This window comes from Galeopterus variegatus, unplaced genomic scaffold (genome assembly GCF_000696425.1).
Source record: "Galeopterus variegatus unplaced genomic scaffold, G_variegatus-3.0.2 Scaffold462, whole genome shotgun sequence".
Lineage (NCBI taxonomy): Eukaryota > Metazoa > Chordata > Mammalia > Dermoptera > Cynocephalidae > Galeopterus > Galeopterus variegatus.
This window is the reverse complement of record NW_007726573.1, coordinates 322259-346596: the sequence shown is the minus strand read 5'-3', so window position 1 is coordinate 346596 and position 24338 is coordinate 322259. Positions and strand designations below refer to the sequence as shown.

The following is a 24338-nucleotide window of genomic DNA, read 5'->3' as shown; positions in this document are numbered from 1 at the left end:
TGAAAACTGGAATTGTCTCAAAAAACTGAATATTGATTTTCTTACAAAGACAGGGCTCTATTCTTGGAATGGAGCCAAGAGAATTTGATTGAAAAGAAACTATTCATAGGCGTATCATAGTACATGTCTAGAGTTAAGTGATTTTGTATAATTGGTACAAATATCTTTTAATCAACAAAGCTATCACTGGTAGAAGAAGGTTGTCTGCTCTTGCTTTTTGTTTTTGTTTTTTTCCTAAAAATAATTGATCTGCTGTAAGGTTGCCTAGGTTTATAAAACTTAAAATAAAAATTTAAGTAGATTACTGAGATCCCAACCACTGATCTCCTGGGATATCAATTTGGAAGTCAATTCTTGGATAACATTCTTATTAAGTATCAGTGGAGAAGCTAACTCTTTTTCATGAAGTATAATTGATGTTGATGTCAAGATGGTCACATTGTTGATGTTCCTGCTTTTAGGATATATTAATAATGAGAGCAGTTTGAAATATGGATAGCTCAGTAAGTTTACTTCAACATTCATCTTATTCTGTAGGAAAATAAACATAGTTTAAGAACATAAATGTCTGATCTCTCTGTTTCATGTTTTTATTTTGTCTCTAAAGCAGAGCACAGGGAAAGATCAAAGTTTAAGAGTGAAAGGAATGACTTAGAGAGTTCCTACGTGCCTGTGTCTGCACCACCTCCGAACTCTTCTGAGCAGTATTCCTCCGGGGCACAGTCTATTCCCAGCACTGTTACTGTGATCGCACCTGCTCACCACTCTGAAAACACAACTGAGAGTTGGTCTAATTACTATAACAATCATAGCTCTTCCAATTCTTTTGGTCGAAACCCACCACCAAAGAGGCGATGCAGAGATTATGATGGTAAGAATCACTGCCTTCTCTTATATTGTACCTAAAAGTACTAGTAAAGCAAATGTTGCATGTATTATGTACCTTTTAATTACAGTTCAGATTTTGTTAAAAGCAATGAATGGAGGGAAGAATCTCTTTTGGCATATGCTTATTTACTTGTTTGATTTAATGATTTGGCTCCTGTCAAAAGAATATTCACATTTAACTCTTAGTTTTTGTTCTTATTGTTACTTAAAACACTGTAAGTATACCATAAAATTTGGTGGACACTAAATGATAATTTCTTTTTTTTTTTGTCCTTTTTGAGACTGGCCGCACCGCGCTCAGCCAGTGAGCGCACCGGCCATCCCTATATAGGATCTGAACCCGCAGCGGGAGCGCTGCTGCGCTCCCAGCGCCGCACTCTCCTGAGTGCGCCACGGGCTTGGCCCAAAATAATAATTTCTTAGTGTAGTGTTTGGTGCTGGGAATTTGTTAAGCATGTATACTGTACTTCGCAAGTTTGATTTGCTGAGTTTCCATTTGAATGAATGAATCAGTATGTATGAGTTTATTTTAGTTCTTTATTATGGAAATATTTAAATATTTATAAAAGCTGACAAAATAATATAATTAACACCGGTGTATTCATCACCTCATTCAATAGTTACCAGCTCATGGGCAATCTTATTTTTATCTATGCTCCCACTCAGGCCGCACTGCGCTCAGCCAGTGAGCGCACCGGCCATCCCTATATAGGATCTGAACCCGCAGCGGGAGCGCTGCTGCGCTCCCAGCGCCGCACTCTCCTGAGTGCGCCACGGGCTTGGCCCAAAATAATAATTTCTTAGTGTAGTGTTTGGTGCTGGGAATTTGTTAAGCATGTATACTGTACTTCGCAAGTTTGATTTGCTGAGTTTCCATTTGAATGAATGAATCAGTATGTATGAGTTTATTTTAGTTCTTTATTATGGAAATATTTAAATATTTATAAAAGCTGACAAAATAATATAATTAACACCGGTGTATTCATCACCTCATTCAATAGTTACCAGCTCATGGGCAATCTTATTTTTATCTATGCTCCCACTCACTTTTCCCTGTCTTGTATGATTTCAAGCAAGCTGCGGACATCAGAACATTTTTTTTCTATAAATAATTATATATTTTTACATTTTATTTATTTTTAAGTGGGGAATAGATTCAAATCATAACTGAAGTGTTACCTCATCCTCACCCTGGTCTCCCAGCAGAGTTCTCCTTCCCAAGGCCAACTTAATGTTATTAATTTCTTGTATATCTTTCCAAAGATAGCCTATGCATATATATATATAAACAAATACATATACATATTCTCTCTCACTTTCTTTTTTTAAGTAAATACGAGTATACTATTCACATTTTTGTATAATATTTTTTATCTTAGTATTTCCTGGCAGTCATTCTATATTAATAAAGAGCTTCCTCAGTATTTTTTTTAGGCTTCTTAGTATTCAGTACATCAATAATATGTTTAACTTATTTTTAATGATGCACATTCGAGATGTTTTTAACATTTTTCTATTACAAACAGTGCTGCAGTGAAGTATGTGGTACATAATGCTCACTGGAATATTTTAAACTAAAGTTTCAACTTACAGATATAGCAAGAATGGTTGCTTTAGAATTGTATTATGGGAATAGATTTTTGAAATTAAATTACCTAGTTCAAGGCCTTTATTGCTTCTCCCAACCCCACCAAGCCTTTGCTAAATTGACATTTGTTTAAAGTATATGGATTTTTATTATAAAAACTTAATAGCAAATGGGTTAATCTAATAATAGCTAATAGCCAGTTTTTGACCCCGTTATTTGCTGTTTCAACAAGTCGTAGTTTCGTAGTATAGAAAGTAGAGAATACACTTGCCTGAGCCTCGGGGATATGTGATAATTAACAGAATAACACTAAGAAGGCTTTAGACTCCTTGGAAAAAACCATTTTGTAAATCAGATTGGTGGGTTTTTCAGGGACTTGTTTGTTTTCTGAACTCTAGGTAGATCATAAAAAGATTCTTTTTTCTTACAGAAAGAGGATTTTGTGTACTTGGTGACCTTTGTCAGTTTGATCATGGAAATGATCCCCTCGTTGTTGATGAAGTTGCTCTGCCCAGTATGATTCCTTTTCCACCCCCTCCTCCTGGGCTTCCTCCTCCACCACCTCCTGGGATGTTAATGCCTCCAATGCCAGGCCCTGGCCCTGGCCCAGGCCCAGGTCCTGGCCATAGTATGAGACTTCCTGTTCCACAAGGACATGGTCAACCTCCACCTTCCGTTGTGCTTCCCATACCGAGTAAGTATATATGTTGGTCGAATCTTCCTTTCTTTAGTGAAGAATTCTATTGAGAAGAACCTCATCCCTTTTAGCTAACTTGGCACTCCAGTCAAAGTGTTATAAAACTAAATTAATAATGGAATTTGAAATATATTCCTATAGTTAAGATGCTATTCTTTCTTTCTATCCATTGTTACGTGGTGTTATTTGAAGTACCTCCATTGTAAATTTTATCTGTAGTAGTCTAACCTATAGTGAAAATACCCTGTAGTCAAAATCTTGTTAGTTGGTAGCATCTTAAGAAAGACAATTTTTTAAGATGTCAGAGAAAGAACATGCCAGTAGTTTAATGAAATTTCCCAGTCTTTAAAGAAAATTTGTTTAAGAACTTTGAAACAATGCTTAAAATTTTTTATTATGGAATCTTTCAAGCATACACAGAGGCAGGAGAATAATATGTGTATTGCATGTACCGTCATTCAGCCTCAATTGTTATCAGTCTTTAGCTATTTGTATCTCATTTATGCCACACTCTCCCACACATTTTTTTGGGTTGTTTTGTTTTGGCTGGAGTAAATTCCAAATGTCATATCATTTTACTAGTATATACTTCAATATGGATCTCTTTACTGATAAGGATTGCTTTTTGCTTTTCTTGTTCTTTAAAAAATAATAAATATGCCATTATCACATCCACCAAAATTAAAAATGAGAAATGTTTAAAAATGGTCATTTGAAAAACATTATTAACAGTTGCTAGTATAGCAGAAACAGAATTAAGACTAAATTTTTAAATTAATATTTGAAAAAATTATGAATTGTTTACATGTATGCAAATATATAAGAAAATATCTACTTGGACATTATTAAAAGAACAAATTATTATTTAAAAAATTTATTTAAGTAGTACTTTTTATCAGTTTTTAAAAATATTTCCTTTTGAATTATATAGATTCAAAAGAAGTTGCAAAAATAATTTAGCATAGTCTACCCATTGCTGAGCTTCCTTGCAGTGAAGTACTCTAAAACACATTAAAGTTGATAAGGGTTTGCAGGAGTTTCGTGCATAGATTTGGTCAATAGAAATATTGTTCTTTTAACTTAGTGTTTGTGAATATTTAGTAAATTTTTATGTAAACAGTATAATTGTGAAGCTCAAGATGAGATTTTATTTTCCAGGTAAAGAAGCATCATATAGAAATTCTAATAAGAAGAGATGTTATCTTATTGTGGGGACATATTTGTTTAAAAATTAAATCCAAGAATGTCATTTCCCCCAACATCTAGCTTTGAAAAATTTCAAGCAAGCAGAAAAGTTGAAAAAATTGTACTCATGTACTCACCATCTAGGTTCTACAGTTAGCATTTTACTATGTTTGCATTATCACATAGCTTTCCATCTGTCCATTTTTATTGTTGATGCTTTTCACAGTATGTCGTAGATATTAGAACATTTAAGCATGCTTATTAATTTAAGAGTAACATACAACTTTACCACCACCCCAGAAAGTTTTCTCAAGCCTTTTCTTGGTCATTCTACACCTCCACTCCCAGAGGCAACCAGTTCTGCTTTTTTTCGCCCTAGATTAATTTTGCCTGTTCCAGAACTAAGAGTGTCATTTTAATTAATTATACAACTCACAGTGCTGCCTACATAAATCAAATTCCTTAATTTTGTTCAAAGCTGAAGCAGGTATTTTAAGTATGAATATCCAAATTAGTACTAGGACAGTGAATCTTTTTATTAGGAAACATTAATGCTCTACCTTTCACTTTTTCTTATCTGTAGGACCACCTATAACACAGTCAAGCTTGATAAACAGCCGTGACCAGCCTGGGACAACTGCAGTGCCCAATCTTGCACCAGTGGGAGCAAGACTACCTCCTCCTTTACCCCAGAACCTCCTTTATACAGTATCAGAACGTAAGTAAATGTTGACTTTAAATTGCTAGGGTATAAAAGAGCCATGTTTTCTCATAGTATTACCCTATTAAAAATATAATTAATTTCTATTCTTGTGGACCATGTAACTATGCAAATTTTATTTGTATTCACAATGTAGTTTACTGTGTAGTTATGCTATATATATATAATCATAGGTTAATTTTGTGTGATGGGGAGAGAAAAACAAGGCCTTCTGTTTTGGAGAAGTCTGCTCTGCCACAGAGTAGCAACATTTAGTCTCCTCTAAAGGAAATTTAATTTAAAGCTTCTGTTCAGAAAATTTTTTTCTGACTGAATTTCTAAAATATAAGGCTTAGCTCATAATATGTAGACAAAAGGTCAGGTAAAATATGCCTAATATTTAACTTACATGCCAAAGTAAAGATAGCATTGTTTAAATTGTAATGTTTAGTGTTTAGGATATTTGTAACACTCATGTTTAATTGTATTATGAGGGTACTTCAAAAAGTTTGTGGAAAATAGAATTGAAAGCTAATACAAATCCTTCCATGAACTTTTAGAAGTACCCTTGCAATACATTTTTTTCTTGAATTCTCATTCTCTTTTTACTTCTTAGGTGTTTTGTTGTTTTTAGTTTACTAAGGCTTTTTTGAAAAATTTCCATCTCCAAAAGCATTTTTAAAAAAAGGTAGTTGGTTATTAAAAATGTCAGATTATGAGGTTTTCTCTAGAGTCAGGTAACTTTGTGGATATGTTCTTTTTTTTGTATTTATCATAAAGTTTGTTTTGCCTCCTGAACATTTCTTCATCTCTTTTATGTCGTAGAGTGGCAATTCAGCAAAGTAATTGAGCCCAGGTTGGAATCCTGGTTCCATTATTTACTCTCTTTGACCTTGGGCAAGTTACTTAACCTCTCTTTATCTCAATTTTCTCTTCTGTAAAACGGGAATTATAATAGTACTCACCTTGTTAAGGTTGTTTTGAGGAGTAAATTAATCCATATAAAGCATCTAAAAATGTGCCTGGCATCTAGTAAGCTATAAAGGATGTTATTATATTATTGTAGTTATTATTGTCTCCTCAAATTTTTGCCTCTCTGAAATCAAACCTATTCTCTTTAAATCTCTACCTTCTGCCACTCTTGTCTTTGTCAATAGAAATAAATAACATCTACCTAATTACCTAGAATTGAATGACAAAGCACATAACTGACTCATTGCTTTGCTTTTCCATATCCAGTTAATCCTGTTTCTTTTTCTTTGAAGTATCCCTTTTTCTTTATTTCTACTATGGTCTGCCCTTATCTACACTTGAATCATTTCACATTTGGATTTCTACAACCTTCTTGACATCATTATGTTTTATATTTCATAAAATATATTTTAAGTTACATCATATTAATGCTGCTCAGAAAACCAACCATGATAGTTCCTCGTGAGAGCTCTTCAGTGGCCACCATGTCCTTCTGAACTATTTGTTGACCTCTCTTCATCTTCTGACTCTTTTTATAATCTACTCCATCTCTTCTTGGAAGTCTTTTTTCACTATTCCCCAACATGCACCTTCTCTGGTCAGGCTAGTTATATCCTCTCTGTCTGCCTGTTGTGACTCAGCTTTCTTTTCCCACCTTCACTGCTATCAATATGCTCTCTCTCCTACTTTTTGCAAGGCCTAAATCTTCTAAGTGCATGAAAAACATACTTGTATTGTTCTAAATTTACAGTACCAGAAAGCATTTATTGTATAATGATATATACTTGTATGTAGGCTTACTGTTTGACTTATTTTTTCATGTATGTTACATTCAACTGAGCTTCTTCAGAAATTACATCTGATACTGAAGTAATTGTCCTTTCTGTTTCATATTTAATACCTCACAGTCTTCTGGTTACTGTAGTGTCTTAGTGCATGTTTGTTTTATTGCTGGCCTCACTTTTTAATTGTGGGAAATCTCAAATTTACATAAAAATAAAGAAGATAGAATAATGAACTCTCATACACCAGTATAATGAAGTCTCATGTACTCATCATCCATCTTCAACAGTCATCAAATTATTTCTAATCCTTTCATCTTTTTCTCCTGAATCAGCATTTAACATTATTTCTGAACACTTTTTGGATTTGTAAATATGAAAACTGGATTATTCACCTGAGAGTCTGTTACAGATGGCATATTTTTATACCGTTAAATTTAGTATTGTGACTCATGACAAAATTCCTTTTTTTTTAAACTAAAAAAATGTCAATTACCGTTTGTTCTTATATTGTTAAATTTAACATTGTTGTCTCTATAAATATTCCATTTGGTTTTTATTTTAAAAAGTCTGGCAGTTATTTATTTCGATGATTTAGCTTAATATTCATTAATTCATCAAATATTTATTGAGTGCCTACTATGTGCCAGGCATTGTGCTAGACACTAGGGAACCAAAATGAATATCAGACTTCATGTTGCTTGAAGTCCATTTTTCTGTTATTGTTAAAAACAAAAATATTTTGTGATTTATCAGTAAAGGCCTTTTAGACAAAAATTCCAAACTTTTCTCTTTTGTTTAATTTTTATTTTTATTGTAACATAGTTGATTGTACGTATCTGTGGGGTACAGAGTTGAATATCAATACCTGTGTGCAGTACCAAACTTTCATTTTTTAGAGGCTGGTAATGTCTCTAAGAAAATTTTGGGGACCAGTGCACTTAGCAGCCTCCTATTTTGCCTGGTTAAAGACTGTATATGAAAACATCTAATATTATTTCAATTTTAAAAATACATTTTTATGGCAAAAAAGACATAATCTTTTGTCTCAGACCAATAAAAGGTGAAAACTTCCCACTGGCATTTGTGAATTACTACTTTAAAGGCTAGTTCTGTGTCTGTGTCAGTGTCTTTAAAGAGATTTAATTGGTTGACAACTGAATATTTTGAAAGTTATGAGATATTCATATTAGATAATTCAAAACTCTGCTATGCAAACAAGTTTGTGATTTCCTTCTTTTCATAAAAGTCTAAAATTTCATTCTAAAATTTATAGAGAAATTGGAAATCCTAGGGGATAGTACCTGATAACAATACATTTAAAAAATAGGGGGGGGGGTGTAGTTTAGTTTGTCAGTCACAAGTTTTTTATATCTTTTTCATCAGTTGAGTTTAAACTTTTTAAAAAAAATTATTGTATTTGAGGCAAGTTGAATCCTTGAAATTGTTCCAAGTTACTTTTCTAAATACTGTAATGGCTAATTTCAGTAAAAATAGAACTTGCATCAGTTCAAATTAAGTAAAAAACTGTATATGTTTGCAATGTAATAGGGAACTTGAGTTATCCTAAAAGTTTAGCAAGTTGGGAAAGTAAATTATGGATATATTATTGCCATTAAAATTATTATCATTACAATTCACAACACAGAAAATGCTTGTAAATGAAAAATAACATCAAATGGTATTTAGTCATGAAAACTATGTCAGTAGGGATGCAAAGTAAACACAGAAAAATGAAATCTGGATTTTGAAGGTAAAAGTAGGTAGGAGTTTGCTCAGTGCTAGGTACTGGAAACATGCACATGGATAAGAAATGGCTCATTTCCTAAGAATCTGAAAATCTAATAGTGGGAAACAAATATTAAAAAAAAAAAAAAACGCACAGAAAACAAAAACCATTTACGGTATATTTTCCTAAATAACAGTGTGCCTCAGAAACACAGGTAACAAAGGAACTAATTCTGTCAAAAACAGAGCATTCATTTAGGCTGCAGTTATCACTTGTTTTGGAAGAGGACAATTGAGTGTTAAAAGGAGGAAAAGAATTACCCCGTTGTAAAACTGGGTAGGATATTTATGGTTTCTGATAATGCTACTTAAAAGTTAATATCAAATGGTTATAGTTTAGAAAAAACTTTTTGAAATTTTGTTGTTTTTGTTGAGTTAAAATGTCATGGATCCTATGAAAATGACTTGACTAATGAGATGTAGTTGGAGTTTTATGGAAAGACAACGGTTTCATACACCTATTAAAATCAACTGTTTCCTCTGAAGTACTTACACGTTTTACCCAAATTTGAAGTCACTAAATCAGTCTATGTTTTTTGGCTTTCCGAAGACCTTTTGTGTGTGTGTGTGTGTGTGTGTGTGTGTCCGGTAAGGGGATCGTAACCCTTGGCTTGGTACCATCCGCACCGCGCTCAGCCAGTGAGCACACCATCGGATCCCTATATAGGATCCGAACCCACTGTGTGTGTGTGTGTGTGTGTGTGTGTGTCCGGTAAGGGGATCGTAACCCTTGGCTTGGTAGCATCCGCACCGCGCTCAGCCAGTGAGCACACCATCGGATCCCTATATAGGATCCGAACCCACTGCGGGAGCACTCCCAGCGTCGCACTCTCCCAAGTGTGCCACAGGGCCGGCCCCCGAAGACCATTTTTAAGTAAAATATACTGTGCTTTCTTTTCTGCCTTATATTTGGTCCTTTTTTTTTTTTTTGATTTTTTGAAGAAGACATAACAGAAATATTTTATAACTGCTAAACTCATTGTACTGAATGTACAAAAAGTAAGAGTAGTATAGAATATCCTGGATTCTAGAGACTGAGTCTTAGGTTGTAGGAAATTGTTCAATCTTCAATCAATTCACATAAAAAATCTTTGTCTTTCAGAAAATACTTTTGCTGTTATTAATTGTATAAAGTTATTAAAACACTATAATGCAGAATTTGAGATTTGCTGATTTAGTTCTGTGGTATATACAGATAGCATTTCTCTGTGCAGAATAATGGATTTGATGTCTAGAAAAATAAATCAGTGTCTAATAGAGTCCTTGTATATTGTCTGGAGTTTTACTTGGATTCATGTTGCATTAGTTGTCATATTACCTATTTCAACATATAGATATTCACCCAAAGAAATACTTACTTGTCATTTGGGTACTTCAAACTTTCATCTCTTTAAATGACTCTTTATTGTGTTCCTACTATGTACCAGGCATTGTTTAAGCCCTGGAACTTCCAAAGTGTATCAAGGACCTTGTATTCTAATAAAGACAACATATGATAAATATGGTCTGTATTTGGAAGATAGAGTCTTTTAATTTTTTTAGATTTGGAGCTTTAGCTTAAAACTTACCTTACAGTTTTTTCCCCGGGATTACTCTTCAAGACAAAATCAGGAAAATTAGAAACAGTGGCCAAAATTTTGGTTTAATAAAGACTGTCTTCAACTGACTAAATATTAAGAATATGAAAATGTTATCAGGCATGTAAGATACCTAAACAACTTAAGATGGGAACATAGATGTTTGCAGTTGGGAATTATCCAATCACTCTCTACACCGACCAAAACTAAATTGAATGGATATAAATTCTGACTGGCTCATCATCATTATTGTAATCTATTTGGTTTTTTAAAACTTTTTTTTTTTTGGTGGCTGGCCAGTACAGGTATCCAAATCCTTTGACCTTGGTTAATCTTGCTTTATCTATAATCCAACCCTGACTTGATGTTTTAGAACAAGTCCCAAACATTATCTTAAAAACTTATGTATCTTTAAAAGATAAGGATTAAACATACATAGTCGTAATACTATTCTCACAGTCCTGAAAGAATTAACATTTTACTGTTTGTCAAATATCCAGTTGGTGTTCTTATTTCCCAATTGTATCATAAATGTTCTTTTACAGCTGGTTCATTTGAAGGTAGATCCAAACAAGGTTACACATTATATTTAGTTGACATGTTTCTTAGGTCTTTAATGTCCCTTACCCTTTTATTCCCCCTGTCATTTATTTGTTGAGGGAACAGATTTTTCTTACAGTCTGTATTGGCAGATTTCATCCCCTGGAGTCATTTAACACATTCCTCTATCCCCTGTATTTTCTTATACATTGGAGGTTAGATCTAGAGATTTAATTAGATTCACTTTCGGCTTTTTTCTTTGTTTGGCAAGAACATTTTAATACATTGGAGTTATGTATTTCCTGCTGCAGTACATCATAATGCTCATAATGTCTGGTTACCTTCTTTCTGGGTTATAAATATTGATCAATGTGTACGGGTGTTTTCATCCTAATCTGTCCATTGAAAAAATTGCTTATGGTTTCAGCAGTCCTTTTTGATCATTGCCTATGTCTGTTGTCTGATATTACACTCTAATTTTATTTCTTCTACATTTGTTACTGGCGTTCTGTAAAGTAAAACTTGGCAGTATCAACCATTTGATTAACCTGAGATGGAGTTTTTGTAGGCAGGAAGGATAAATGCTTGTTTTCTTTCATTTATCAGTTTTCAGAAAACTGAGTTGATTCTTTATTATCTTTCAAAGGGGACCACTGTCTTTTTTTTAAAAGTATCATTATGAACTCACGAGTTTTTAACATGTTTAATATATTTCATTCCATTGTAGTCCTTTTCAATGTTTTAGTTGTCTCATCTTTGACTAGTGGCAGCCTCTTCATGTTGGCTCTTGATAGTTTTTTGTTTATTTTTGACATACAGGTCTATGATAGCTGTCTTGCTTCTGGAAGGGCAACATATAGCAAGGTGTACCAGACTCGTATATATTTTCTACCCTGACCTGGAGTCAGCTCTTTGTCTAAAGAATCCTGTTTCTTTTCAAAATAGTATGACACCTTCATATCTTATTCTATTTAAAATTCTATATGAATAATGGCTCAGGGCTTCTTTGTTTAATATCTTGATATGGTTGATTGTTCAACTTTGGATAAAATTGGCATGTATTTATTCCCTTTAAGATTGTAAAAGATGGAGTTTATACAGTCATACTACCTAATTCTTATTCTTTCTTTATACCTCGACACATCCTAACCAGTTGTATGTCTGTTCTTTCTTGAGTTAGAAAGAATTTCAGTAACATCTTTCTCGACTGCTGACCCTGTTGGCATGATTTCTGTGTTCTTGGCTCAAAGTGTCAGGAAATACATCATTTCGTAAGAGAAGCTTATGACTCTCAATCCCAGCTGCCCTCCTATTCTTTCCTCTGTAGGACAGCCCATGTACTCTCGTGAACATGGTGCTGCTGCATCTGAGCGACTTCAGTTGGGGACACCGCCTCCTCTGTTGGCAGCTCGTTTGGTGCCACCTCGCAACCTCATGGGATCCTCCATTGGGTACCATACCTCAGTCTCCAGCCCCACCCCTCTCGTCCCAGGTAAGCTTTGCTACAGATGGCCATTCACCTCACTGATCTTTTGTACTTTAAGCTGGCCAGCCTAAGAGGTTACCTGATTTCCTGATCTGCTGTCATAAATTTCCATTAAAGCTCTTAGGTCGTTTTATTTTCTGTTTCTTTGCTTCTTTGGTTTGTCCCTAGTGGCTGCTAGATGATTAGGCCTTCTGTGTGTCTGTCATCTCTGGTGTCCTCTTTATTTACTTTTCGTGCCTTGGTAACAAAGTCATGCTAGTTCTTTGAGCTAGTTCTAATCAGGTAGATAGGAAGATATTATCTACTTGAATATTTTCTAATTAATTGGATAAACATTACAAGAAAAACTAGGTTAATTTTTCTTCAAAACAAAACCAAAAACAAACATCTGGTTTCTTGCTGATCATGGATAAACATGTTCTTTTTTCCCTCTACCACTTGTTGTACATACTGGTTGTGTGTAATGTAGTGATTCTTGGAAACTCTTCCCTCCTATTGACATGTGTATTTTGAAGATCTGTGGAATGCTTTATTGGTGATTCATGAGGTTTATTTTTAACATTTTTCACTTTGCTGTTAGATCTTATTTCATTGTAATTAACTAAAGGACTTTTAAGTTTATTGGGGTTCTGGATATTCCCAGTAATTATAGAACAAGGTCATTTGATTATGTAACTTCCTTAAAACTTTCTGCAGCCTTAACTGTAGGAGATTGTTTGTCAAGAATACCAAATGGTAACTGAAAACACTTTTTTAATCATAATTTGCTGATCTTTTTTTAAAAAGTTGGAGTAGCATTTACTTTGTACGTTATGTTGCATATAGTTTTTAGAGTTGACATTTGTAACCATGAAAGCTGTTATTTTATATATCATCTTCAAACCATATCAGACTTAAACACATTTAAATTTAATAAGCAAGTAGATTACATTTGCTTTTAAGCTAGGCATATCATTACAATGTGTCATTCCTTCAGGGAGGCATGCTCACAATTAAATACTGTCTTTAGTTGTCTTAAACAAAAATTGTGAAGAGGGGGTTTAGAGCAGAAGCTGAAATAAGTATGAAGTGCAAAGAATACTCTTTGCCTGATAACTCTAAGCATAGCTCTCTAACCACTGAGGCAAAAGAGTTTGGTTGGTTTTATTAACCATCATCAAGCAACTTCAAGGCTGATCGCAAGCTTTGGGGTAAAATACAAATTCTATAATAGGAACATCATTGTGATAACTTTTTAAATTTCAAGCCATCCTGCATAGCTCTCTAACCACTGAGGCAAAAGAGTTTGGTTGGTTTTATTAACCATCATCAAGCAGCTTCAAGGCTGATCGCAAGCTTTGGGGTAAAATACAAATTCTATAATAGGAACATCATTGTGATAACTTTTTAAATTTCAAGCCATCCCCCTCTGAGGAGGACAGCACAACTAGTCCTGGTGAATAATTTTCACACAGTTTAACATTTTATTAGAGGGAAACAGTTTTTAATCTATTAATGCCCTTTCTGTACAATTCCATGAGCTGTTTTCAGAACCAGAAGAAAGAAAGAAAATGGGGTAGAGGGAGGAGAAGGAATGCTGACCAGCAGTTCTAGTTCTGATACCAAGTATCTCAGAACCACCTGTGCTTTAATGGCTTTTTATTGTTTTAGCCTCATGGTAACCCGTTGATGTTTCATGCAAGAAGAGAGTTCGCTTGTGAATCTTAAGTTAGGAGAAGCACAATATTCAGGGGAGATGCTTAATCTAAGAGGGTTGGGCGTGAGAAATTTGCTGGATGCGGGACTTCTCTGAATCCTAGTAGTGCTTACGTAGGGGCGGCATACTCAAATGCTTTTAGAGGCCAGGAAGATCCCCTAAATAGGAATAATTTGCTGTCTTATACTCTGAATTATAGAAGTGATTGACCAGTAATAAAGATCTGAATATACCTTATCTTGTAGCTGAAACTTAATATGAATCACATGAGGAATTTTTCCATTAAGGTGAGAAACTAGAGGAATTCTGTATCACAATTATGAAAATCGGTGTCTCCAGTCAGTTTTAACCCTTTTATGTAGAATGAAAAGGATGTATACCATTTGAAGATTAACACTTTCAGAATAACACTAACAAAATAGTTATTTAGCATTAGAATTGTAAAAATTAAATTTTTAGTTGTAGAGAAAACACAGGAAACGCGATAAAAGTACATTGATGAAGAGGATGATAGGTAATTATTACACTTATAAAATTTATCTTATTTAGGTGTTTTGAGATATGCTTTGTGTATGAAACCAGCTACTTTCTTTCCAGTTTAAAGTACAGATAACCAAGTGAATAGGTTGATTCCCCACCACCCCCCAAATAAAAAAGGACCTGGAAATTGGTGAGACATGATAGACAACAGAGGAAACTTAACAAGTCCTTCAATATGTAGTGTTCTTGCACATGAAAGTTGTTTTAAAAATGTGCATTGGAGTTTGGATTAGGTGACTGTAGGGTAAAAATGACTAAGCAAGCGAATCGGTATTTAATAATGAATGTATGTATCTGTGTTTTGTGACAGTAGCATTTTATTTTTCTTTCACTTCCAAAAGGTGTATCTATATACTGTAACTCAAAGAGAAATATATCTGGGTTGATGTAATTATACACTTGATGAAGAATATACACTTTTTAGCAGTTATTTATTTTACAGAAATGAGAAATGGTTTAATCTTTCCTGATTTGTTATGTGTTTTGTTGTTTGTTTTCCCTCAGATACGTATGAACCAGATGGTTATAACCCAGAAGCTCCTAGTATTACCAGTTCTGGTAGATCTCAGTATAGACAGTTCTTTTCAAGAACACAGACACAGCGCCCCAACCTGATTGGCTTAACATCTGGAGATATGGATGCAAATCCAAGAGGTAAGAATGCCTTGAACTTTTTCTGATGCTAAATGTTAGGCTATATAAATATAAATGTTATGGATATAGTTATTACATTTGCATTTCTGATTTCACTTGAGGAAATAAAGATCTGAAAGAGGAGGATACTTTAAAAAGTTTATGGAAAGATTTGTATACTTTATTAATCCTATTTTTCCATGAACTTTTTGAAGTAACTTCATACTTATATACTGTCTCTCTGAAGGGTGCTGTGTAACCAGCTTGAATTTTTTTTAATAACTTTTTTAATCTTCGAATTTTATTTTAAAACTGATCATTTAAGGGCCCACTTTGTATCCTGATAGCTATGCTTTATGCTAATAACAGTGAGAATCTAAAACAATACAGTAAAAAATTATCATTTCACATTTTTAACGCTTACAATTATAACCATAAGTTAGGACCTTTACGAAGCTTAAGCACAGGGCTGGCTGATTAGCTCAGTGGGTTAGAGCACAGGCTTATAACACCAAGATCACAGGTTCGGATCCCCATACTGGTTAGCCACCAAACAAAAACAAAAACAAAGCTTAGGCACAAACCTTAAAAATAAAACTAAGATTAAATGTGAGCATTTACCTTTAATATGGGTTGATATCCTCCTTCCCCCTCTTCCTGAAAAAAGGTTGGTTAATGAGTTTGATGACATTCCATTTTCTTAACTTATTATAGTTAGATTTCTAATACTTAATTTCAGTTTGAGTGACTGGCCATGGGGCCATACTGACAATATTTTTCTGATTTAATCATATGGTGAACATTTTTCTACCATTTTCTTAACTTATTATAGTTAGATTTCTAATACTTAATTTCAGTTTGAGTGACTGGCCGTGGGGCCATACTGACAATATTTTTCTGATTTAATCATATGGTGAACATTTTTCTATTCTTATTATCTTTCCTATCCTGATTTTATTAATTCTTCTTCACTGCCATTAATAACACTAATAAACTGTTACCACTATAGGCTAACAGTTTTTGTGTCAGGACTACACCAAATCCTTTCATATTTATTATTATCTCTTGTATTCCTTACAACGACTCCATTAAAGAGATACTATCTTTGTTCTTTTTTTTTTTTTCCCACAAGTGAAGACACTGAGCTTAGAGAGCTTATAGAACTTAACCAAGGTCACACAGGTGTTAAGTGGCAGAACTAGAATTTGAACGCAGATCTATCTAATTCCAAAGAATACAGTCTTAATTTTTGTGCTGTAATGCATGTATTGTTACTGAATTACCTGAAATTAGTGGGAAGATCATGTTCTCAGTGATTTCATGCCTTTCCTTTGTCACTAGCTGGTCTGTCTGTACATTCATACACAGTAATTCATAGATAATTTCTCCCGGTATAGAGGTCATGTGGTTGGTATGCTACAGGCTTGCTTTGTTATCTTGGGCAAGTCACTTAATCCCTAGCTATAGCTCTTCTTTTTAAAGCCCCTCAGTAAAGAAAAGCATTAAGCAATATCAGGTGGTAATGATAACAACTATTTAAGCAAGACATTATAATGGCATCTCAAATTCTAAAATGCTTTATCCCATCACAATTGTTATCTCCTCCATTTGCCTTTTGAAACAGATCCAGCAAGGGCAGGGATCATATCTGTTTTATTTACTAATTTATACCCAAGGTCTGTACGGTTCCTGAGCTGTAAAATAGCTGTTCAAGAAATAAATGTTAAATGAATGAATCTTTACATATTAATTTTTCTATCACACAGATGAATGAAACATACCACTTCCCACCCACATCCCTATCCCAGTGTTCAGCCCTATATATGTTATTCTTTGCTTCGTGCAGTTGCTAAAGTTAGGGGAAAAAGGGTGCTGGCTGGTTAACTCAGTTGGGGGAGTATGTTGCTGATAACACCAACCGAGGTTTAATCCTTATACCAGGCCAGCTGCCAAAAAAATAAAAACATAAAAGAAAATTAGGGGAAATATCAGGGTATAATAGGCATAGTTTTGTGTTGTTACTTTTTTGTTCAATACATCTCTTCTCGCCCACTGGTAACCTATTGTAAGGTCATTTTCTTACTGTATTTTAGACTTAACTGCTGTGAATGAAATTACCAATTTATGGTATTTGGCTTTGGATTTTCTTCCTGACTTTTAAGTTTGAAAATTTTTAAGCCTACAGAAAATCAAAAGAAATTCAGTAGACACCTGAATGCCTTCACTTTAGATTTACCAGCTGTTAACATTTTGTCACCTTTGGGCATGAATGCTCACTGGAAAAGAAGGCATTTGTAATATTTTCTTGCTGTCAGAAATTAGTAAAGTGTTATTCACTGTGCTTTTTAGCTTTTAAACTAAATGTTTTTATGATTTGAAATTCCTTAAAAACTCAGTAACGTGAATTTTTGTTTCCAACAGCTGCTAACATTGTCATCCAGACTGAACCACCAGTTCCTGTTTCAATTAATAGCAACATAACCAGAGTAGTTCTTGAACCAGATAGCAGAAAAAGAGCTGTGAGTGGTTTGGAAGGGCCACTCACAAAGAAACCTTGGCTGGGAAAGTAAGATAATTTGCTATTAGTAACATCTAATTGGTGATTTTGTTGTTTTGTTTCTACTAGTAAATTAGCAAAATTAAGAGTTGTTATTAATCAATGGTTTTCAAACTATGTGGCTCAAAGTTAGGGTTCCATGTTTAGAATTCTCTGAAAATTGAAAAGTTAACAGAATATTCATAATAGGTACTTGTGATTTGTTCCTGCCTATTTCCGTGCCTAAGCCAATATTAAAATAATTGAGACACTGGAAAGGCATAGAAGAGAAGAAAAAGTTCTGTACCTTGGCAGAAGTTAAAAATACAGCATTAAAAAATAATGTTCTAATCTTGCTTTAATGTAAGACTCCTTGATAATTGTGGTAGATCTTTTTAGCCTATGATTTTTAGTGTCATTTGGGCTTTCTCTCTTTGTAATCTTTTGCTATTCACTCTTCTTTCTCTCCACTGGTTCTATTCCCATGTAGTAAGGATGATATGAAAATTGCTTAGAAATTTCTGAAGAATGTTGAGCGTACAAAAGGCCCTTTTTTAGTAAATATAAGCTTAAATTCTTGGCTGATGTATCTCTTGGCTAGGCATGACAATTAATCAAGGTCTATTAATATTTCTTTCAGGCAAGGGAATAACAATCAGAGTAAACCAGGATTCTTGCGAAAGAATCAGTATACGAACACCAAATTAGAAGTCAAGAAAATCCCTCAGGAATTGAACAACATTACCAAACTGAATGAACACTTCAGCAAATTTGGAACTATTGTTAATATCCAGGTATGTGTGTCTATTTCAGTAGCAGAATCCATGCATTTTATGGGTCTTGGGAAGTTTTCCTGTCAGGTCACCTTGCTTTAATGAGTCAGTGGTTACTATCATCATCTCTGCTCAGTGTTGTGAACTCCATCATATATCTATATCCCACATTTATGATGGAATTGTTAAATTGAATTTGTTCCTGTGAATTAATTTGGTTCCTTTCTGCAATCTGTTCCTGGAAGGCTGGGCTACTTACTGTATTTTTGTTCATGGTTTACCTCTGAACAAAGGACTTTTTTTTTTTTTTTTTTAAACCCGTGTTAATATTCTAACTAGATAACTGAAATTTTTGGTAATTTCAAAGATTGTAACCTTGCCTGCTGACTGACTTTTGTGTTGTGGGAAATAATAATGGTTTAAGGATGGTTCTATCTTGAGAATTTTAGGCAGTGTAATATGTTATCCAGGATCAAATAAATTGTAACTTTTTAGTTTTGCTGTCTATGTGTTAGATATTTGAATTTATGAATTTGTGGTTGGGAGTTATCTGTAATTGAATACCTACCTGAAGCCTAGTTTAAGTTAGCATTTCAGTCTGTTACCCCTGATACTTAAGTGTTGTTGTCATCAAACCAAAATATAGCTGAGTTTAAGAAGCTAGTATTGGGGGGACTTATTTCAAAGAATTGAGCCAATGTATTCTTTTTTGAGAGATATTTAAGCCTTTTTTTTCCTGAGTGCAGAAGTAGTACATGTTAAGTTTTATAAAAAATTGGAAATACCTTAAACACAAGTGAAAAAACAAATCACCTAAATCTTGCCACTTGGCATTGACAACTGTTCATCTTTTGATGAAAAGACATACTGTTTTTATTTACTTATATGGCATAACACACACACACACATTCTCTTTTTAAAAATACTTCACACACTAAAAAAATGCAAAAGATGTGATCATGTCAGATGTCTTTATCGTCTTTTAAATTTTTCCTAGGTCATTATTCTTTACAGCATTTAGAAAAATTTAGATATCTTAATGTCAATAGATGTATTAGTCTGCTCAGGCTGTCACAACAAATACCATAGACTGATTGAATGAGTGGTTTCAGCGACAGAAATTTATGTTTTTACAGTCTGGAGGCTGGGAAGTCTAAGACCAAGGTGTTGGGCGATTTGGTTCCTGGCGAGGGCTTTCTTCCTGGCTGGCAGACAGCTGGCTTCTTGCTGTGTCTTCTTCACATGGCAAAGAGAGAGAGATCTCTTCCTCTTCTTATAAGGCCTTCAGTCCTGTTTGTACAGGGCTCCGCCCTTATGACCTCATTTAACCTTAATCACCTCCTAAAAGCTCTGTCTTCACGTGCAGTCACTTTGGAGGTTAGGTTAGGGTTTTAACATATGAATTTGGGGGGGGACACAATTCAGTTCATAGCAATTGCCATAATTTATTGAACTATTCTCTTGTTGGGAATTTATGTGTTTCTATTATTTTCTTAAAGGTTGCTTTTAAAGGTGATCCAGAGGCAGCTCTCATCCAGTATCTTACCAATGAGGAGGCCAGGAAAGCCATTTCCAGCACAGAAGCAGTTCTAAACAACCGATTTATTCGAGTCCTATGGCATAGGGAAAATAATGAGCAGCCAGCACTACAGTCCCCAACACAGCTGCTCCTGCAACAACAGCAAACACTTAGTCACCTCTCACAGCAGCACCATCACCTGCCACAGCATCTTCATCAGCAGCAGGTACTGGTGGCCCAGTCTCCTCCATCAACGGTGCACGGAGGTATCCAGAAGGTAATCTGGTTCACTGGGAATTAAAAAGCCCTATAGTCCCAGCCTCTAGATCAGTGTTTCTTATTCATGGTCTTTGGGTCTTCTACGTCCGGGCTACTCATAGTTTGTTTGATCTACAGACCAGCAGCATCTGATCTCCTGGGACCTTATTAAAAATGCACATTCTTGGGTCTCACCCCATTCCAATTAATCAGAATCCCTGTGGGTGGTGCTCAGGAGTCTGTTTTTAACAAGCTCTCCAGGTATGTTGTTCTACATCAGAATCACTTACCTGGGTGCAAGTTCTTGGGTCTCACCTTCCCGTTTCCTACAGTTAATCTCTAGATATGGGGCCTGTAAATCTACATGTTTAAGAAATACTCTTAGGTGATTCTTATGCACAGTAAAGTATAATAATCCTCCACCACTGAACAACTCTGAATCTAGAACTACTTGTTTGTGTTATAATCAGTCTCCCTTGTATCCACCCATTTGTCCTACTTTCTCCCATGTAGACGAATTCTGTTCCTTTAACAACTGGAATTAGAAGCTCCAAGTGAATTGGGATTTTGACCATTATATTCATCCTATCCCCCCCACCCCTCCGTGCCTAAAACAATGCCTGGTAGATATTGCTCAAAATGTATCTCTTACTCGGGAGAGGGTGGTGCTGATAACACCAAGGTCAAAGGTTGGGATCCCCACACCAGCTAGCCACCAAAAAACAAAAAACAAAACAAAGCAAAAACATATTTGAATGAATAGATGAAGGGAGGAAAGAACAAACCACCACACACGAGAACCATTTAGATATTGACAATAATGATAATCTCCACCTCACTCTTCTCATGTTTAGATTAAATACATTCAGATTTTTTAAATAAAAGTATTCTTTATACTACGTAGTCTCAACTCCATCTATCATCCTGCTCATTTGCATCTAAACTTTTATTCACTGCTGTCTATATCCTGCTTCATGTTAGGGTGCAGAGATGAATATTTCCTTTGATATTGGATGAATAGTGTAGAAAAGAGTAATACCAGCACTTCTGATCATTAGACCATGTTCTGTTAATGCAGCCCAAGATTGCATTATGTTTTTGAGGTGATCATTTCACATTTTTATTCACATTAAGCTATTATCAGTTAAAAGCCCCTAAGTCTGTCAAAGCTTTATATATTGAAGGGAACATTAAAAAATTATTAGCAGTTTTTATGTGTATGTATGCATGCGTATTGTTGTGACATATTTTAGACATCCAAAAAAGTATGGATGATGTAATGTAATCATTTGTATATTCACCACTTCACTTAGAAAATAAAACCTTACAGATAATTGAAGCACCCTCCCATTCCCATGATCCTTATCTTCTTCCTAAGGTAATCATTATCCTAAATTTGTATCACATGTGTTTATTTTGTATGTGCAGATGATGAGCAAACCACAGACATCGGGTGCATATGTTCTTAACAAAGTTCCTGTTAAACATCGTCTTGGACATGCAGGTGGTAACCAGAGTGATGCATCATCGCACTTGAATCAGTCTGGTGGTGCTGGGGAGGATTGCCAGGTATGCATTATCTGTGAACTTTAAATATATTTAGAATTATTCAGTGACACAAAGAAGTTAACAGATTATCATCCAGATTTGTAATGTAAGACAAGTGTGACAGCTGACCTAAGTGTGGCAGGTTTACCTCCCTAATTTCAATGAGTGCCCTTGTAGGATTTGTGTTTTGAGAGGCTATTGGAGGAAGTAGTAATTGTGATAGCAGGAATCGTATCAGCTCCTAAATGTCAGCGGCTGCCATTCTTTTTCTTACAGTTAAAAAAATATATAGTTTAGGGCTGACCCCGTGGCTCACTCGGGAGAGTGCAGCACTGGGAGCGCAGCGGCACTCCCGCCGCAGGTTCGGATCCTATATAGGGATGGCTGGTGTGCTCACTGGCTGAGCGCTGTGCAGGCGACACAAAGCCAAGGGTTGCGATCCCCTTACTGGTCACACACACACACAAAATATATATATATATATATATATATATATATATATATAGTTTAAAGAGAAGAAAAATATGGGGTTACATTCAGAAACAAAATGTTATTGCTAAAAAATAATTTTTGTTTTTGACTTTTGAATGACAAATTTATAAAGAACTGATTTTTATAAAAGAAGTTTTTAAATGTAAAAAAAAGTTTTAGCTCCTAAAGAGTAGAAATTATGCAGTTTTTCTAAAACAATTGTTTTAAACATTTTTAAGAGTTCATTTAATCTTATTTGTGTGTTCCTTTTTTTTTTTTTTTTTTTTTAAAGATATTTTCAACTCCAGGCCATCCAAAAATGATTTATAGCTCCTCAAACTTAAAGACATCTTCAAAACTTTGTTCAGGGGCTAAATCTCATGATGTTCAAGAAGTTCTTAAAAAAAAACAGGTAATAATATTGATTCTTCTTGCCTTACGGAGGTAGGAACCCATTGAATTCTTAAGTGATTATGTTAACACCTTTAGATCAATTCATGTTGTTATGGAACTACATCATATTGCTTATTTATTAGCTTCTCTATTTAATGTACACTTCAAAAAAAGATGAAAAAACAGAGAAAATGTTTCACTATTGCCTTTGAGTGGCCAATCAAGTACAAGGAATAAAATTTTTTTATATGTCATGTTTTTTTCCTCCGAGAGAGAAGTAAACACATTTATTTCACTATTTATTTTCTTTCTTAATTTCTTCTTGATTTTATGAGTTAGATGATGTTTCACATAACGTAGAACATTTATGTAGTTACTATTCATATGATTCAGTTCCAAGTTTCATCGTCAGTTTAAGTTCACAGAATTTTTCAAGTAAAATAGATATTTATATGTACTATCTCAGTATAATAATTAGAGATAATTAACAGGAGGGTGGGTGGCAAAATTTTCCTGCGGAAATCCATAGATTTTGCTATCATTTCTAAACCTGAAGCTGCATCTCACATTCTTAAACTTTAGAATTTAAAAATAAAGATTTGGAGTATTACATTGGCAGGTGAAAACAGCTTTCTTCTTTTCTTTTTTCATAATGACATTAAGATCATTCAAGTCAATAAGCCTCATAGATGTAGCTCATTTGTGTACAATATTTTAAATGTTTTTTTAAGTACAGTTGTAAATTTAAACTTTATTAAATTGGAAGTGTTGGGGAAAATATATTCAAAGATTTTATTTCTGGTTTCAGCTGTTTTGTGATTAGGAAGAAAATTTGTCTTTAGGGTTGACCTGGAAGAAATGAGTTGAGAATATAGTAGCTTCATACATTGTTGGCAGATTTTGTTATCTATTATTCATTTCATTTTTACCTATTCATATAGGAAGCAATGAAACTACAACAAGATATGAGGAAAAAGAGGCAAGAAGTGTTAGAAAAACAAATAGAATGCCAAAAGGTAAGACAAGAGCTCATTATTTGCATGTTGGAATTGATGTATAGAATTGATTTTACAAAGATGTTTATAATAGTAAAACTTAAAAAGCCTTATTTATATTAAAGTTTACTAAGCATAATTTTATTTTGTTCTGTTTACTTGTAGATGCTAATATCCAAGCTAGAAAAAAACAAGAACATGAAACCAGAAGAAAGAGCAAATATAATGAAGACATTGAAAGAGCTTGGAGAAAAGATCTCACAATTAAAGGATGAATTAAAAACATCTTCTGCAGTCTCCACACCATCTAAAGTGAAGACAAAAACAGAGGTACCTTTTTGCATTTTTCATTTAACGTAAGGTTATTGAACATTTGCCATGTGTTTGGCAATTTGAAAGTACAGTGGAACCCTTAGGTAGCTAATAGCCTTATAGGGAGATTACATAAGCAATTGTACAGTATTTTTGTGTGTGTTTGTGTAGATGCTGGGTATTCTCTTTGAGAAGAGGTGATAATACCCTGTTTGAACAAAAATGTGTTTTTGTTTTTTTTTTCGTGTCCGGCAACGGACCGCAACCCTCAGTGTCGCGCCCGTACCGGACCGGGACCGGCAACGGGATCGCAACCCTCGGTGCTGCGCCCGCCCCTCGCTCAGCCAGTGAGTGGGAACCGGTCTGTATGTGGGATCCGAACCCTCAGCGGGAGCGCCGCCGCGCTCCCAAGCGGCGCACTGTAGCAGTGCGCCACCGGGCCGGCCCCAGAGTCTGATTTT

At 34.6% G+C, this 24338-nt stretch overlaps 1 protein-coding gene across 3 annotated transcripts in view; it reads left to right on the top strand.

The window, feature by feature from the left end:
• The window catches only part of RBM27 (RNA binding motif protein 27), a 56431-nt gene that overhangs the window by 19428 nt on the left and 12665 nt on the right, over positions 1-24338 (top strand). The window contains exons 6-17 of one of the 3 annotated variants that reach the window (XM_008569071.1): positions 611-871; positions 2907-3170; positions 4942-5076; positions 12045-12209; positions 14944-15093; positions 17494-17638; positions 18249-18402; positions 19881-20177; positions 21587-21727; positions 22470-22589; positions 23512-23586; positions 23731-23895. In XM_008569071.1, the coding sequence (XP_008567293.1) occupies positions 611-871; positions 2907-3170; positions 4942-5076; positions 12045-12209; positions 14944-15093; positions 17494-17638; positions 18249-18402; positions 19881-20177; positions 21587-21727; positions 22470-22589; positions 23512-23586; positions 23731-23895 (2072 nt within the window). Of the gene's footprint in view, positions 1-607; positions 872-2906; positions 3171-4941; positions 5077-12044; positions 12210-14943; positions 15094-17493; positions 17639-18248; positions 18403-19880; positions 20178-21586; positions 21728-22469; positions 22590-23511; positions 23587-23730; positions 23896-24338 lie in introns of all 3 variants that reach the window. The other 2 variants (XM_008569070.1, XM_008569073.1) reach the window with 2 other exon arrangements.